The sequence below is a fragment of the Saccostrea echinata genome, unplaced genomic scaffold (assembly GCF_033153115.1).
Source record: "Saccostrea echinata isolate AGI-Se365-2 ecotype Australia unplaced genomic scaffold, CSIRO_AGI_Sech_v1 ptg000006l, whole genome shotgun sequence".
NCBI lineage: Eukaryota > Metazoa > Mollusca > Bivalvia > Ostreida > Ostreidae > Saccostrea > Saccostrea echinata.
The window spans coordinates 7,846,084-7,864,391 of record NW_026889755.1 but is presented as its reverse complement, the minus strand read 5'-3'; the positions used below and the strand labels follow the sequence as shown (position 1 = coordinate 7,864,391).

At 33.1% G+C, this 18,308-nt stretch overlaps 1 protein-coding gene across 1 annotated transcript; it reads right to left on the bottom strand.

Annotated features, from left to right (window-relative positions):
- Nucleotides 1-215: 215 nt before the first annotated feature.
- On the bottom strand, nt 216-7,836 carry LOC133180489 (pancreatic triacylglycerol lipase-like). Its single transcript, XM_061315003.1, has 8 exons — nt 7,814-7,836; nt 4,137-4,172; nt 3,759-3,803; nt 3,226-3,491; nt 2,659-2,878; nt 1,236-1,337; nt 841-954; nt 216-652 (listed from the first exon to the last, which is right to left on the bottom strand). Exons 1-8 carry the CDS (start codon nt 7,833-7,835, stop codon nt 414-416), a joined length of 1,044 nt encoding a protein of 347 aa, XP_061170987.1. The 5' UTR covers nt 7,836; the 3' UTR covers nt 216-413.
- Between the last annotated feature and the right edge of the window lie 10,472 nt (nt 7,837-18,308).

The following is an 18,308-nucleotide window of genomic DNA, read 5'->3' as shown; positions in this document are numbered from 1 at the left end:
ATTGACAGTTTTAATGAAAATATGTAATGCTTTGAAGTAGTATCCCGCTGTTTAGGAACATAAAATATACCCATCTCCATCAAAGTTTGATTTTCGGGGCAGATATTGGTCTTTATAGTAAATATAGTCCTTTACATGTGAACATTTCAACGAACACATGTTCAATTCAAATAAAGTTACATGTAGCTTGCATCAGAAAAAAGAAAAACATGGAATCGGATGCGAGCAATTTATTGAAGTATAGGAATATAGTCAGAAGATGGAATTATGTTTAAAAGCAGAATAAAAGAAATAACTATGCAAAGTGTGTCTAGAGATGCAATCTTAATTCAAAGATAAATTGCAAAGAGGCAAATTCGATTTTAAAAAAAAAAAAGAAAAACAAGTTCGCTTGTTGAAACAGGAATAAATCCTCACTCTTTTCCATTTGTTCTGCAGTATGGAAAGGAAGTGGCTGTGACGCCATAAAACGTCCCTGTGGCGCTTTTTGTTGCGTCATCACCCCAGAACACGCAGTTTTCCCGACTACACTTCGATGCAAGGTATCTCTTAAAAGTACATTCGCACGCTCTCAGCTTGCAGTTGTCCTTAATAGTCTCGATATAGTATCCAACCGCCTTCAGGTGACCACAGCCTTTGTGCAAAGTCGTCTCTAAATGTAATGTTTTTTAAAAAAAATTACTTCCGGTTTTTACAGGATTTTTAAAAAAAAAGAAAAAAAGGTAGGGGTCATAACAACTTTATAACTATGTGCTAACAAATGGAAATAAAAAACTTTTGAAATATAATGTTAATTTATTTTTTTCTTCTTTAAAATGAAGTAATTATTTGAAGACTTACTTTTAAGATTGTTGATATTTACTGGATTCTTTGGATTATAGGTACATCCTGGTTGTCTTCTTCCGCCATTAACATAAATATCCATGTGACCACATGGCTTTCGAATCCCATAACCTGGATACATGTACAGTTGAAATGAAAAAAAAGTTTTCTCTTTACTGGAAGAAGAAAATCTTCTCCTTAAAATAACTTTTGTATTTTACATGTATCTATTTGTGCAGCATTTTAAATGATGAACTTTATGATTTTTTTTTATCAATATGCAGAAATTCAAATTTTGAAAAACATGTCGGATTATTATTACACGTAATTGATATTACTTATTATATACATGTACTGAAGAACTCTTAAACAGAACTTAAAAATTGTGCATAAGAAACCGACATTTTCCTCACCATTCGGCCTTGAATCTGTGTGAATGACATCCACAAACTGAGCAGATCGTTTCTTTATCCCGAAAGGAGATGTCTCAAAAAGTGGTCCAGCTGGATCTAGACCTGATACACATTGTATAAGAGGTGATATTTTAAAGGACTTGTCCCATGTTTTTAAAAAATCCGTAGTTTTATGAAAAATATTATCTACAACCTTGTTTTTAATAAAATATTGAATAAAATAAAGGTTGTTGTAAGCATATCTTAAAAGAAATTTAGAGTTGAAATTCAAATACGGCGATATGCATATTCTTCTTATTTAAGTATAAACATTTATCTAAAGATGAAGTTATAAATATATGCAAGTAGATATTATAAACGGGCTACAGTGTAGGTATACATGGTGTAATGATGTAAGTAAGGAAACAAAAATTTTAAATCTCGAAAAACTTGCTGGTTTAAATTATTGCAGCTTGTCAGTTTTAATAACAGTAACTAGTATATGATTAGAGAAGAGAGGATAATTAGTAAAGATCCCGTCACCTTTTCAAACTGTAAGGTATTACTATCAATTACCCCGATCCCGCGTTCCACTTTCGATTTCAATGACGATTCAGTCGCTCAAGTATTTACATTAGGATGTGATTTAAGATTATTAAATAAAATGAATTAACAAAGTTCTGTAATTTTAAATTTGTGAATAAGGTTGGTTAATATGTGTGATAAGATTACAAATTATACAATTATATTGTGCAGGCGAGTTTCTTCGTCTTCGCTCGTCTCCTTCGCTATCGTCACTTTTAACAGGTTAATTTACCATGTTTATATATATATTTCGTATTTTTTCTTGCTAACAGTTAAAAAAAGGTTGAATATTCAACTTCATACAGATAAAATCAGTGATTTAGTCGTTCATAATGCAGAAAATCCAGTTTGCATCGCGTAGATTTTAGTTAGATTAACAACTGATCAGCCATTGTCGCATATGATGTATCATGGTCACGTGGTCGCTATCTAATTAACTTGGATTTTTAACTGAGGGTTTTTTTAATCAATAATGTTTAATTACTGCGTTATCTCCACAATAAAAACATGAAAATTATTAACTATGATCATAAGGGACATAACACGCTTTTCATTTCAAGTAATTGAGAAACATGGCACACGTCCTTTAATGACCCACTACACATCATATGATATGTACTAACTTTATTACAAGTAAACACATTTAGAGTAGAATTTCTAACGTTCAATGAAGAAATTGTAATAACACGATATCAAAATAAAAAATAATAATATTAAATGAAATTGTCATCATATCATTGGGAAAAATAATGATATCTATCTTACTTTAATTTGTGACTTCATGAAAAAATAAATGGATGTTATTTATAAAGACTATATATATATATATATTTTAAAAAGTTAAGTAATGGAGATATACCAGTTATTCTGCCTATTTTCGCTTTCGATAATTTTCCGGTTTCCCCAGCGACATGGGCACCCAGTCCTTGACCCAGGATATGGACTTTGTTCCAGGGAATTTTGTTCTTTTTCAGAACTTGGTACACAAATGCCCCGACAGTTTCAGTGTTAGCGGCGGCCTGAGCGTAGTTCCTATGAGCACCAAGCTCCCAGTCAATCATCAAAACGTTGTGATTTTTCTGCGATAAAAAAAATCCCCTCTATCAAATTCATTTACCCATTTATAACAAAATTTTCTACAATTGTAAAGAAAATAACAACAGTAAACGGGATTTTTTAAAAATTCTTTTTAAAGCATAGATGCCGTTTTTATGGAATTTTGACACCCTTAATGCCACGTATGGATGCTTTTTTCCTGTTGCCAAAAAAAAAAAAGCGCTGATAATTAAACAGAACAAAATTAATCACAAAAATAGAAAGAAAAACAAATAACAATAAATGTAATAATTAAAAAACATAGAAAAAAATTTAATTTTTTTTTATCAAAATTTATATTTTTAATTTTATCTTCTGTGCACTCTCGTACTTTTTTCAGTTGTCGAGCTAAGGTTTGCAAGATCGGTAGATAGCTGTTTACAAGGTATCCGTGTATGATGACATCTGTTTCCTTGGATCGGTCAAAACCTTTTGGAAGGCCCGTTGTGTCTTTGATTTTATCTACTCCTTCAATCCAAAGACTTCTCAGTTTCATTTCTTCAGGACTTTGAGGACTTTTGTCGAAGCGCTTGCTCATACACATTTTGACGGCCAAAATTGCAAAACAGAAACTTGTTGCCCTTTGCATTGCTAAAACTAAATATTTGAAAAGGCAAAAAAAAAAAAAAAAAAAAAAAAAAAAAAAAAAAAAAAAGGATAATAAAAATTTAATAATTCTATTTTCAACGAACATAGACAACATGTAGCTAAATAGAAATACTTTAAGGAAAAAAACTCTATTAGAAATTGACCTTTACGTAATCAAGCTATATTTGCATAAGAAAACAATTAATTTTGATAAACTATAGCAAAATTAACATGTTCAAATTGATATCAAATGTTATTAATTGTTATAGGTTGTACCTTCACTCTGGCTCTGTAATGACCTTAGGCTGAATTCTTCTGCCCCTAATATTAAGAAATTCATTTTAGAGAATAGGTAATAAATTTTAATTTTATAAGCATTTCCTTTTCTGTTATAATACACATAGATTTTTTTTTAATTTAGGTTTGCAGCTAATTTTACTTTTATCTAAGAAAAACCGTGTCAATAACAATACATAATCGAAAGTATTTGATTAAGAAATAACATTGTTTAAACCCTCAAAACAGAAACTTCCCCGCTTTCTCCCGGAAGACTAAAAATACACACTATCACAAATTGAATAAAAGGTACATTTGACTAAATAATGACCGGAAGCAACATTCATTATTACAAATTAATTCATGTTTGATACATACGTTTTCCAAAAATATGGACATGATAGTAATTGCAACCTACAAAAAATGAAAGGTTGAACTGAGAACACATTTTATATATTTCAATCACATGGTCTCTAAAAACTACACAGATATAGTCAATCAGAAACTCAAGCATCTTTTTAATGTCAACTTCAAAGTATTTATTTGAACAATCAGAATGTTTTATTTAACAAAATAATGTTTCAAATGACCAATTACAAGGTAAGTAAATTTGACAGTTCCATTTTTTTTTATCGGAAAAGCAGCTGTCATTGATGTCAAACAGCCTGGACATTAATTTATCGTGGAAAATATATTCTGCATGCTTATGACCTAATGACATCGTACTGTCAAGTTTTATGATTCATTTACCAGCAAGTAAAATTAAATGCATCATGATGTTTGAAAATAAATATTAATCCGTAATCAAACTGCAGTGTGTACTTCAATGTAAGTAAAGTTGTCAGCTTAGATTTTCAGCATAGACTAAGTTTTCAGTACTTAAACTGGAATTTTTTTCAAGTTGCTAATTGAAGGGATTGTTGAATTGAACACGTGTAATTAAATAAATTTACTTGTGTTCAAGTACTTTTATGTTGTGCCATTATGTTCTTTAAGGAAGACGCACGTGCTTTTTATTATATTTCACTGATGTCGTGAACAATCCACGTCATCCACCGAAAGGCTTTTTAAATAATGACCAGTGGCTCATTTATCAAATTCTGTTATTCAGTACATGTAGATGTTATACAAAATAAGTTATTTTTTTATTTATGCTCTAAAAGTGAGATATTTCGAAACAGAAAATCCGTATTCCGACGTCCATGTTGGTGTCATGCTTAAATAACACTCCCAAGTTTTATTTATTTAGTTTCTTTTTTATGCATCTTATCTTCTTTATATACGATATACATGATATTTGATCCTCCATTTTTTAATTTACATTTTCTCGGCATGTGTATGTTCTTTGACAGACTTCTTTTTCGCACGACCCCCAACATGGACGTCGGATTGCGAATTTTTTGAACTGACATTCCAAAGCCATATAGGGCTGTTTGGAACCACTGAAAGGCAAATAAAGTATTAGGAATATGTGTAAAGTATATGATTAACACATACCATTCTTGAAGCGGGGGAACATATGAAATACAAGAAACAGAACCCGAAAACCCAAAACAAGCGATAAAAAGTGTCGCCGTAAACCAAAGAGCTACAGTTCTGAAGCTTACATGGACATTGTAAATCAAAATAAAAACGATTTGAAGTGTTCTAATTATGAAAATAATTACTTTAATTATTTAAATTGTTTATTCTAATTTCTTCGGTTGTGGAATTATATTTCTGTTTGATTGTCATATTGTACTATAAACATCAGTATTGTTAACAGCATAGTCTTACTATACATGGATTTAAAAAGATAATTGTTTTCAAGCACAAATCCTTGAGCAATCAGTCAATACTACCAGGCAGTAAATAAAAAGTTAACAGACGTTGATTGGAAAACTCAATTTTATTTTAGTGATAATTTTCCAAATATGCTCGAGTATTTTTAAGTTAATTTGGTTTGTGATTAAAATGTTCAACTTCAACTTACACAGAACTTCTTTCATACAATATAGTTCTTACAAAAATAAATTGGATTTTTTTTATATGTCATATACAGATATATATATATATATCATGTTATATTCATATGTCAAATACAATGCATCGTAAAAAAACAAAAATTCATGATTTTTTTAATATGCCTTATTATTATTATTATTATAAAAATTAGTATATAAAATTTATTAAATAATGTTAGCAATAAACGGGATGCATTGTGGCAAACGCACTTTGAATAACTTACCCACTTTGAAAAAATGTTTCACAGTGCGTTATATTTGGGACTAAATCAACGCACTTTGAAAAAAATTTCAAAGTGCGAAAAATTTGGGATAAAATCAACGCACCTTTTCAAAGTGCGCTAAGAGTGTACATCAACATTTTTTACCATGGAGACACATAACGCACATAAGTGAAAAAATATAATCTGGACCTAGATTTTAGTAACAGCATTTCTTTCAAAAAACTTGAATTGATCTACACTCATCGAGAACGTGCAGAAGATAGGTAGAAGGGTCCCTCAGCCCAAATCTTTTCTACCCAAATATATGTATTTACATAACTAGTATGACATTGATGTACTTTCTCTCAATAAATTTGAGTTAACGTACAGTAGATGGAAAAAATGAGATAACCTTTCCTGAAATAAAGAAACCGCAACCCTATTATATTAAAGAAGAGAGACTCAGGGGCCACATCTCTGATCTAAACAACACTCGCCAACTGACTATACTTTGGCCAAAGAAGCTTTACAAAAACAAATACAATACAACGATAAAAAATTGCATAAAATACATTTATTATTTTTCATACATCTTACTTCTAATCAAACAACTTTTAAAAAGGTCATCATATAGTGCGGGAATAAACATTTTTTGTCTTACTTCTGAATACTTATCAAATAACTATATTGAAAAAAAAAACCCATCATACTGTGCGGGAAAAATATTTTCAATTAGCATATAAACTTTGTCGTAATTTTGTCGCATTTCTCGTACCCCCAAGGGTCATATTTGAAAAAAAGATGAAATTTTAAAAACAGGGAAAAAAATATAAGGAAGTCCTTAATACTGAATTTTAGTTCTTTGAGAGAGAGAGAGAGAGAGAGAGAAATTTTTTTTGTGATATGGAAAAGTCATAATTGCTCCCTTTTCCCTAAAAAAAATGCGATGCTTTAAGTCACTTATCGACCCCTACATCTACCGAACTTACTACAGACTTGATAAAATAAAAAAAAGAAACGAAATTGTGCTGTTAAACAATCATTTCTCCATTATTTCTAGAAAAACCCATTTCCTTTCTATAACATTAACAAGACAACACCCTAAAAATCATTAAAACATCTATATCTCAGATCCTGAAGTGACGTCATCACCGAAAAGTTATCCAACCGGGTTCAAATAATTATAAAATTTGCAAGAATATTGATTAATCCATGCTCATTTTTTTCAAAGTGCGCTCACTTCGCCCCAAATTTAAAGAACTTTGAAAAAAGAGCGTATTTTTTTTAAAATGCGTTGTAACAATGCCTTTATACCACTTTGAAAAGAAATAGAAACAGGTAAAATGCAACAGGCAAAATTCTTCCAAACTTCACTGCATTGAATGGGTGATCTTGATATGACCTCTAATGACTTTAAAATCTGACATTCAAGGTTGACAAGAAAAAAGATTTATTTAGCAATTTTTCCTGCTTCACAGACATACAGATGATGCTGAATATTTTTGGTGCTGTTCAACATCACAAACAGTACAAGATTGTAGCGTTAAGAAAAAGTTTTTCAAATATTACATATTAAGGTAGATAAACGTTCAATCTGCATGTACATTATATTTTTCTACTTATTCAATATTGTACAACTTGTATAATTGTCTCCATGCCAATGCGATTTTACAAAACGCATTTCAATGCCCTAGTTTATATTTGCACAAGGTTTTTAATTTTATACAAATTTGCATCAAATTTCTGATTTTTTTAAAACATATAAATGGATCAAATAATTAATATAGCAACTGAGCCGAAAAGAAGGAATACCTTGTCAATTGTTACCTAAATTAAAAAAAAAACTTACTGTGTCCGCAGTTATTACCCATATTCCTAGATGTGATGTCTTTCCGGGTAATAGGTGTGTTAAATACTTTTTGGTATTGATTCTAAAAACTGCACGTGCTTTAGCAGATCGAAATATTTTATGGTTCTTAACAGTAACATAAGGTACAAAGTGTCCAATTTCAGGATAATGTACTTGATAATTATTTAAAAATCAATTCTAGCTTTATCATGGCTTCTTTGAACAATAAACAACGTGTGACTGGAATTGATAAAACATGTGTCATTCAGCCCACGTTTAAAATATTTGTAATCATATAGGTATGATATAACGATTCCTTGTACACGTAGGATACTCAGAAATATGTTTTAGATATCTGTAGTATCTGTAATAAAACAAATATTCATCACGGTATTTTCCTTAGGCTATCAAATCAGCCTTATTTTTTCACTATTCTATACCTTTAAATCTATATATATATATATATATATATATATATATATATATATATATATATATATATATATATATATATATATATATACAAGTATTAGAATTCAATGCAAATTCATTGCAAAAAATTACAAAAATAATTTTCCTAGATAAAAACGTGAGTTTATTTTTATTTTTCAATGTAACAACTCAAAGTGAATGAAAAGCTGCGAAAAACAAATTTTTTTTTCTCAGGACTTTGCAAAATATTTTACTAGATGCTGTCACAAGACAGTAATACCCGCACTTAGGTGTTTGCCTCTAAATGCGCCGTCCTTCAAATTCTGGTAAAAAGGGAAGAAGCACATCACACATTTAAATCAAGCATAAATTGCTCTGGTGAACATGCAGCCCATATGGGCCTCTTATATAAATATTTCATTACCAGTCTGATATTACATAATTTAATAATGTAAATTCTGTTAAAGAGAGAATTTTTGAAAGATTTGTGTAGAAAAAGGGGGTGGTAATTTCTGGACCATAATTGGAACTTGTTGAATTTATTGTCAAAAAAACTTAATATTATTTATTTTAGTGCATAGCTTTTTTGATGAACTTAAAAAAAATAGATGCCAAAATGACAACTTGTGCAAATTTTTATCAGTATTTGGGTAGGACTCGGAGAACCCCATTTCAAACATTGACCCGATCAACTTTGTCAAAAATCAACCCCACCCTCGATTCACCTGTTTTTTTCTTCATATTTGGAATAGGTAACACAGACTAATGTAAAAATATAAAACACTGTATTTAATTATAATATAAATTTTACAAATTTACATCTTTTTGGGAAAGGATCATTTCTATGTAAATATATGTGTTGACCTATAGCACCCCAACTAATGTTATTGTGATTTAAATTCAAGACACGTGGTGTAGGTTGACCCATTCAAAGGTTATAGGGTAGAACCGTTTATATAAATAAAATTGGCAGTAAACAGGAAATTGCTATGATCTGTTTCTTTTAAATTTCTGAAAGATTTTCTACAGAAATGGGTGGGATTTAAAAAATCACAATCTACTTAGTTGATCTTCGCTTTTGTGATAATTTACGGCGAAAATTGGAGCTTAGTACTGTTAATTTTTCCAAAATCGCCCGATATACTGGAAGAGTAAAAATGCATATGACAAACCTTTGTTTATCTTATATGGCTTTTGTTACTAATACGCACAGTGGATCTTTCCACCAACAATTGACCAATCATTGAATGAATAGCAACGTTAACACCTATGTTTTTACATTTTACTTCGAACACGTGGTTCAACTCAATCTACGATCGATATCGAATGGATTGCAAAAACCAATTAAAGAAACTGTTTATATGAAAAAAAAAACAAAGAGTAGAAACTATGAAAGATGCCACAGGCGTTTGTAATTTGTTGTTACGTTGTTAACTAGAAAATGCATATAAAAGAATGTAGTCTGTACCACGTTCAGAACACTAGCGCTTTAAGGTTAAGGAAAACGAGCAGCATTCCTTACATTTAAATGGACAACAAAGGTTTTTTTTCATATTACAATACTTGTGATCATCTGTGCTTTTTGGTAAGCGAACCCACCTGACAATTGTATTCACCGATAGTACAACAAAGGAATGCAGACGAAAATCGCCTTACAGTATGACTTTGATAAACCTAGAATTCCACGTTTATTTAACATGCTATTAATGAATTGTTATACCCGCACTTTCTAAAGAAAGTTCGGGTATATTGTTGTTACTCATGTCTGTCCGTCCGTCCGTCCGTCTGTCCGTCCGTCCGTCCGTCTGTCACACTCTTATTTCTCAAACTCCTCTTACATTTTACACAGTAGCCTAATCATCTTTTGGGGGATGTTTGGTGGTGTCATGTAGATGTGCAGTAAAGTTTCGGAATTTTCATTTTCACCCTGGGGGTCAAATGGGGGTCGAAAAATGACGTTTTTTATGCAATAAGCCCCTGGTTCCCTGAACTCCTCTTACATTTTACACAGTAGCCTAATCATCTTTTGGGAGATGGTTGGTGGTGTTATGTAGATGTGCAGTAAGGTATCGGAATTTTCATTTTCACCCTGGGGGTCAAATGGGGGTCGAAAAATGACGTTTTTTATGCAAAAAGCCCCTGGTTCCCTGAACTCCTCTTACATTTTACACAGTAGCCTAATCATCTTTTGGAGGATGGTTAGTGGTGTCCTGCAGATGTGCAGTAAGGTTTCGGAATTTACATTTTCATCCTGGGGGTCAAATGGGGGTCGAAAAATGACGTTTTTTATGCAAAAAGCCCCTGGTTTCCTGAACTCCTCTTACATTTTACACAGTAGCCTAATCATCTTTTGGGAGATGGTTAGTGCTGTCCTGTAGATGTGCAGTAAGGTTTCGGAATTTTCATTTTCACCCTGGGGGTCAAATGGGGGTCAAAAAATGACGTTTTTTTATGCAAAAAGCCCCTGGTTCCCTAAACTCCTCTTACATTTTACACAGTAGCATAATCGTCTTTTGGGAGATGGTTGGTGGTGTCATGTTGATGTGCAGTAAGGTTTCGGAATTTTCATTTTCACGATGGGGTCAAATAGGGGTCGAAAAAAGAGGTTTTTTATGCAAAAAGCCCCTGGTTCCCAGAACTCCTCTTACATTTTACACAGTAGCCTAATCATCTTTTGGGAGATGGTTGGTGGTGTCCTATAGATGTGCAGTAAGGTTTCGGAATTCTTATTTTCCCCCTGGGGGTCAAATGGGGGTCAATTTTTTAAAAAAAATATTTAACATGTTTAAACATCCTGGTTCCCAGAACTTCCCTTATATTTTATGCACTAGCCTTAAATCATGATCATTTGGAAGATGATTGATTTTGACCTGTGGATGTGTAAAATGGTTTTAAAATTTGCATTTCCATGTGGATAGCAAATAGAAACTAAAATCTAAAAAAAAAAAAATGGATATAGATGATAAATTCTCACAAAATTATGTATAAGTGCATGCTTACATAAAAATATCGTAGATTGTTTCTTTAAAACTAAGCAAAATACAAATTAAAGAGAAGGGAGGTCAAGGTCACAGGAAAGTGCAAGGTGAAAAGTTTTTGATGCAGTTGTATAGCTCTCACTAATACATATCAGCATATTAGGTTTAATAAAAATATCTTAATGATTTATTTAAAACTGAGCTTAACACTTATTTGAGAGAAGAGAGGTCAAGGTCAAAGGAAAGGTTGAGGTCAAAATGCTGATGCAGTTGAAAAGCTTATATCAGTATGTATTTACTATTAGCATAGAAGTTCAATAAAAATATCAGAAATGGTTTATTTAAAACGTAGATAAACATTAATTTAAAAAAGTGAGGTCAAGGTCAAAGGAAAAGTCAAGGTCAAAAAAGTTTATGCAATTGATATCTCTCAGCAGTATATATCAGCATACGAAGTTTGATAAATATATCATGAATTGTTTATTCAAAACTGATCTAGACACTCATTTAAGAAAAGTAAGGTCAAGGTCAAAGGAAAATTCAAGGTCAAAAATTTTGATGCAGTTGAAAAGCTTACATCAGTATGTATCAGCATATGACGTTTTATTGAAGTCGGACATGACAAACACTATATGCCTCGGCCATATTCATGGCAGGGCATAAAAAACTTGAATCTACACTATATGAGGATGTTTCCATATCAAAATGACTAACAAGCAAATTCAAAGAATTGTGGTCACCTGCTTTCCGTGTCCTAGTGGATGGGATGCCATTATTTATGACATATTGTTTCAAATATGCAGGCCTTATCATATGTCATTCAAAAGTAATCACCAAAGTTAAAGTTTTTGAAAATTAGGTAAACATCAAGGTCAAGGGGTAAAAAAATCATAGCATGCTTGGAAACATATTGTTACAGGTAATGTACATGTCAAATATAAAAGTCCTATCTCTTCTCAATCAAAAGTTATAAGGAAATATAACATTTTTGAAAAGTAGGTTAAACTTCAAGGTCAATGTCACAGAGTCAAAAGTCATGATATATTTAGAAAGGTCTTGTCACAGGTAATATACATGTATAATATGAACGCCCTATCTTTTCTCTTTCAAAATGATCATTTAAAATAATGTTAAATTTTTTGAAAAGTAGGTCAAACTTCAGGGTCAAGGTCATGGGTTCAAAAATCATGGTATGTTTAGAAAGTTCTTGTAGGTAATGTACATGTGAAATATGAAAGCACTATCTCTTATTATTCAGAAGTTATGACCAAGGTTACTAGCCCCAAGTAAAAAGTTACTAGCCCAAATGTAGGGGGAATAACAATTAATATTGAAAAAAATAGTTTATTGTTGAAAAAGTCAGGGCTTTAATGTCATTCTTTTTAAAATCAAAGTTTAATTCTTACAAATATATTATGTGTAAAGCACATAACATTTATCTTTCATTTGATTGAGTGATCTTAAATAATTTAATGAGATATCTGCATGTATTTACTATAAACAGAGGAATGAAGGAAATTCGGATTAGAAAAAAATGATCGTTTTTTGGAAGTATACGTGTAGTTTTAATTTTTACTAGCCCAAGGGGCTACCTCCGTTCAGAAAACTACTAGCCCGACCCCAAGAAATGGTAGCCCCGGGCGTCGGGCGATGCTAATTGCACATCCCTGTCCCCCCCTTGAAAGAGGGTGTGACCCTTCACTTGAACAAACTTGAATCCCCTTTCCCCGAAGATGCTTTGTGGCAGGGTTGGTTGAAATTGCCCAGCGGTTCTAGTGAAGAAGACAAAAATGTGAAAAGTTTACAGGCGGACAGATGGATGACAAACAAAATGTGATCAGAAAACCAGAAAAACTCAAGTGAGCTAAAAACTGATGATCACAAGTACTTGGAAAGAGTTACAGTATTTGAAAAGCAGTTTTGTTTTCAGAAGCTGAAAATGTATGACTTGTATCCATGTTGAAAAAATTTCACATTTCAGAAAACAGTATGATTAAAAGTTAATCAAGGTGCTTTGAGTAGCAAAATAAGCTAAACTGGTATAGCTAATTCAACCACAGAGCTTAGTGAATTTTAAAATGCACAACCTTTTCAACTCTTAATCATTCTTAAAATATTTATATCATCATTTCTGATTCAAGGGAGAACTAGAGATATGATCAGAAGTATATCTGTTGACTAATAAACATGTACATGTATATTGTGTTTTTTAAGTCATTAATGTTTGTTTGTCGTTAAATGTCCCTCTTGGGAATTTTTCACTCATACGGAGACACCACCACTTAAAAATAATGAAGACGTACAAGTCGGATTTGAGGTTAACATTCATTTTAGGAATTTTCAACAATTAAGACATGAAGAGATAACTCCTTCCCCTTGCCCCTTCCCCTTCCCAGACCCCTGTTTGTTCATGTATGCTAACTAGTCTAATACTTTGGTTTGACATAAAAAAAATGTGAATATATACAAATAGTTTAATTATTCCATCTCTTTGAATGATTTTCATTCCTAATTCTAGGAGGGTACATGGGTTGACCCAAATTCATGAATGAAATGTCAAGTAATCTTATCATTGATGCACTTTTATTTAATTTGATGTAGTCATATTATGAACATTTCCAGTTCATTAAGAGAGTGGGGATGACCTCCAGGGGTTCATAACCTTAAACCATTAGATGTACATAACATAATAACACAAGAAACAAAATTATGTATAGTCAAATGGAAAAGTTTTCTACTATTTAGGAGTCACATTTGTCATTTCAGGGACAGGGAGCGGCTAGGGAGATTGGACCCCCCCCCCCCCCCCCCCCTGGAATTTGCAGAGTTATTTAAAAAGGACTATATACTGATTTACAGAAGCAAATAAAAAATGACTTTGGATGCCCTCCCCCTTTAAAAACATGGACCCCACCATCATTGTTTTTATTTTGTTCGTTTGTTTGTTTGTTTTTTTTTTTGCTCCTCAGGAAATTCTGGGCTGGAATTTTTTTGGACCGAGGTGTGGACCCCCCCCCTCCCCGGAAAAAAATTCCCGGATCTGTGCCTGTAACTGAATGAAATGTCGACAACGGGAGATAACTCTTCAGAATGTGAAATTCGTCTATTGTGGCATCCGATGATCCATTCTCTACCATCGGCTCATACATTCAGTGTCAGAGAGAAACGAACGACAACTCTGCATGGGAGATTGCCGATGATCTTTGATCCTTTTTAATCTTTAACCTAACCATTTGCATTTCGGTTTATTTTACCCCAATCTATACTTAAACTTGTACTTACCGACTGTCATAGGTCCTGTCAACTTCATGAAATATAATCCAATTAAAACACAAAATGAATTAATTTCCACTGATATACATGTAACACTGCACCATGTCACATGGCATGTGCAATCTAAAAATGATAATGGTAAAACTAGTACTAGTACTGGTAGGGTGACGCAAGCCCAATGTGATGTAGAAATTTTCAAAAAGGTGTTCACATACATGTACAGTACAGGAACAAATTTTAAATTATCATAACAAACGATGTTTTAACATAACTTTGCCATCTAGGCCTATTTCCAAAAACAGGCAAATTGTGTGTGTGTGTTGGGGGGGGGGGTGACAAAATTGATTGGGTATGGCTTTTCAAGGAGGTTTTTGCCTAATCAAATACTAAAAAATGTTTGCACATTTTGATAAATTCATCAAAAACGCTTTGTGCTAAAATAATATTATTTGTTGTTGAGAAAATAAATTTAAAAAGTTCCAATTATGGGCCAAAAATTTATATTCCCCCCCCCCTTTTATCAAAACCTAATTTACATCATTAATTAAATTCTGTTATTTCAGACTGGTAATGAATTAAGTATATGAAATGCGTATAAGAGGTTCATGGGTCACATGGTCACCTGAGCATTTTATGCTCAATTTGACTAATACATGTACTGTGTAAATTATAGAATTATTTGGACTTTTTCCTTGGTAAGCCCAATATGAAGGAGTGTGCATTTAGAGGCAAACACCTTAGTGCGGGTATTACTGTCTCATGACAGCATCTAGTTTCTAATTGTGAGCATGGAAATGATAGAATAAAAATGGACAGCATGAAAATGCATACAAATGCATGGAAAAAAATGTTCTATGTGCCTTTTCGATCGCTTGTTTTTATTTTTCGAGCGTAAAATTCCTGTAGTATCCGTAGTAGCCCACAATGCAATTCAACTCATTCAGATTAAGCTAAATTGGTACCCCATTTGCTAATCTAACGCCAAAAAATATAGTCCCAGTTACCATGCAAGCATGTTTGTCCAAAAGGAAATTATGATACATAAGTGCAGAAAATAATGTCATGAGGAATACTTATTGACGTTTGAATGAATTCAAGAGAGATTGAAGTACATTTCTACAGATATTATTCAGTGCTGAAAAATGAAACGCAAGATAACTTTTCTGTTTACCATGTCTCCACGTGCTAGTCTCTTCCTAGCCACATTTCCGTGAATAATTTACCTTATCTTCTTGTAGTCTCCCTTGATCTCGCCAGAGCTACTGTGATAGCTACTGGGAACTCCTCGGATTTTATAATTTGCAGAACACCGAAACATAAAATGTTCCGAACACATTAGTAGGGATGTATAGGGCTGATATTGGTTTAAGTCTTTAGAAAAAGCTTATCGATATCCGTTCCGGTCGCTTACTTTAGGCCACATGCGTGTAGTTTCTTGTTTCTCATGTATCGCTTAAGTTGTAGTCAACTGTGTGTACATATGATCCTACCTCGGTATTTACAGATACATCCTTTGAATAAGGGTCCTTACTTGATGCCTGGGTAATGGAAACGGGACATAAAACCTTAACTGACCTTACCACATTCTTTTCTAATCTGTAAACCTCTCTCCTGCATTTTTGGCATAACATGTCGCCAGTGCACACAATTTTCCCGAGGAATGAACTGGATCTAATCTATAGCGCAGTATCTCTCCCGCTGGCACAACAGTACTATTACCCAGAGATGTTCTTGAAAGACAAACGCAGCAATTTTTGCTCGGCATGATTTTTTTTTCGTGACACCTGCACTATCGAGTAACACGAAGTGAATGATTCGTGTCCTCGAACACAGTGTGCTTACACTGAGGTATAGTTCCTATTGATTGCGTTTAGTTAAAGAGATTTTATGATCTGTATTTCCATAAATGTCTTTTATATCAACAGCAAACATACATTTAATAAAGAAAATAGAAGTAAAATGTAAAAGCCTGTATAATAAAAATTAAATTCGTGTTTATACAGGTAAAAATTTCAAAATAAAAATAAAAGTATGCCAACAGATGGATTCGAACCAGGACACTAAAATTGTTTATGGTGAGAGTCTGCAGTTTATCTTTCTGAGCTATTATTCGTCATAGAAATAAACCAGTATGATAGAAATAGGTTTTCGCATTTTTTGTAGGTTTTTTACGAATTTCGGCCCTAGGACAGGGGTGCCCCTAAAAAAAAATCTTGTTTTAAATTATTCCTTAGATTAAAATCAATCAAAATTGCATAATTTAATTTAGGGACAGGCCTGCCCTGAAGGACTTCTATGCCAAAATTCACGCAAAAATTAGTGTTTAAACGGACAAAATACTGTTTTGATCAACTTTGGAGGTTAATTTCAAAGTTGCAAATAAATAAATTTAAATTTATTTATTCATTAATTTGAAAAATTTAGTCAAATATACGATAGAAAACAGCTAAAGAACATTGATTTTTGAATGTGACTTTTTCCGGAAATTGTTTTCTCCTATAGGTCAAATCTTTTGTTATAACGAATACATCCTTTCTAGACCCGCGCATGGCGTTGGAATTACGTCACACTACGAGCACTACATTTATCATTATTGGATTGCACATGGTGTATGTATATCAATATTACCAGTGGGAATATTAATAGTGTGTGTTTTAAATGGATTTATTATTATACCCGCACTTTCTAAAGAAAGTTCGGGTATATTGTTGTTACTCATGTCTGTCCGTCCGTCCGTCCGTCTGTCACACTCTTATTTCTCAAACTCCTCTTAAATTTTACACAGTAGCCTAATCATCTTTTGGGAGGTGTTTGGTGGTGTCATGTAGATGTGCAGTAAAGTTTCAGAATTTTCATGTTCACCCTGGGGGTCAAATGGGGGTCGAAAAATGACGTTTTTTATGCAAAAAGCCCCTGGTTCCCAGAACTCCTCTTACATTTTACACAGTAGCCTAATCATCTTTTGGGAGATGGTTGGTGGTGTCCTGTAGATGTGCAGTAAGGTTTCGGAATTTTCATTTTCACCCTGGGGGTCAAATGGGGGTCAAAAAATGACGTTTTTTATGCAAAAAGCCCCTGGTTCCCTGAACTCCTCTTACATTTTACACAGTAGCCTAATCGTCTTTTGGGAGATGGTTGGTGGTGTCCTGTAGATGTGCAGTAAGGTTTCGGAATTTTCATTTTCACCCTGGGGGTCAAATGGGGGTCAAAAAATGACGTTTTTTATGCAAAAAGCCCCTGGTTCCCTGAACTCCTCTTACATTTTACACAGTAGCCTAATCGTCTTTTGGGAGATGGTTGGTGGTGTCCTGTAGATGTGCAGTAAGGTTTCGGAATTTTCATTTTCACCCTGGGGGTCAAATGGGGGTTGAAAAATGACGTTTTTTATGCAAAAAGCCCCTGGTTCCCTGAACTCCTCTTACATTTTACACAGTAGCCTAATCGTCTTTTGGGAGATGGTTGGTGGTGTCCTGTAGATGTGCAGTAAGGTTTCGGAATTTTCATTTTCACCCTGGGGGTCAAATGGGGGTTGAAAAATGACGTTTTTTATGCAAAAAGCCCCTGGTTCCCTGAACTCCTCTTACATTTTACACAGTAGCCTAATCATCTTTTGGGGGATGGTTAGTGGTGTCCTGCAGATGTGCAGTAAGGTTTCTGAATTTTCATTTTCACCCTGGGGGTCAAATGGGGGTCAAAAAATGACGTTTTTTAAGCAAAAAGCCCCTGGTTCCCAGAACTCCTCTTACATTTTACACAGTAGCCTAATCGTCTTCTGGGAGGTGGTTGGTGGTGTCCTATAGATGTGCAGTAAG

Coding starts and splice junctions, on each gene's coding strand:
- LOC133180489 (XM_061315003.1), bottom strand. CDS start 7,835: ATGGGTAATAACTGCGGACACA. Junction 3,804..4,136: donor TGTCCATATTTTTGGAAAAC/GTATGTATCAAA, acceptor TCTTAATATTAG/GGGCAGAAGAATTCAGCCTA. Junction 955..1,235: donor CACAGATTCAAGGCCGAATG/GTGAGGAAAATG, acceptor ACATGTATCCAG/GTTATGGGATTCGAAAGCCA.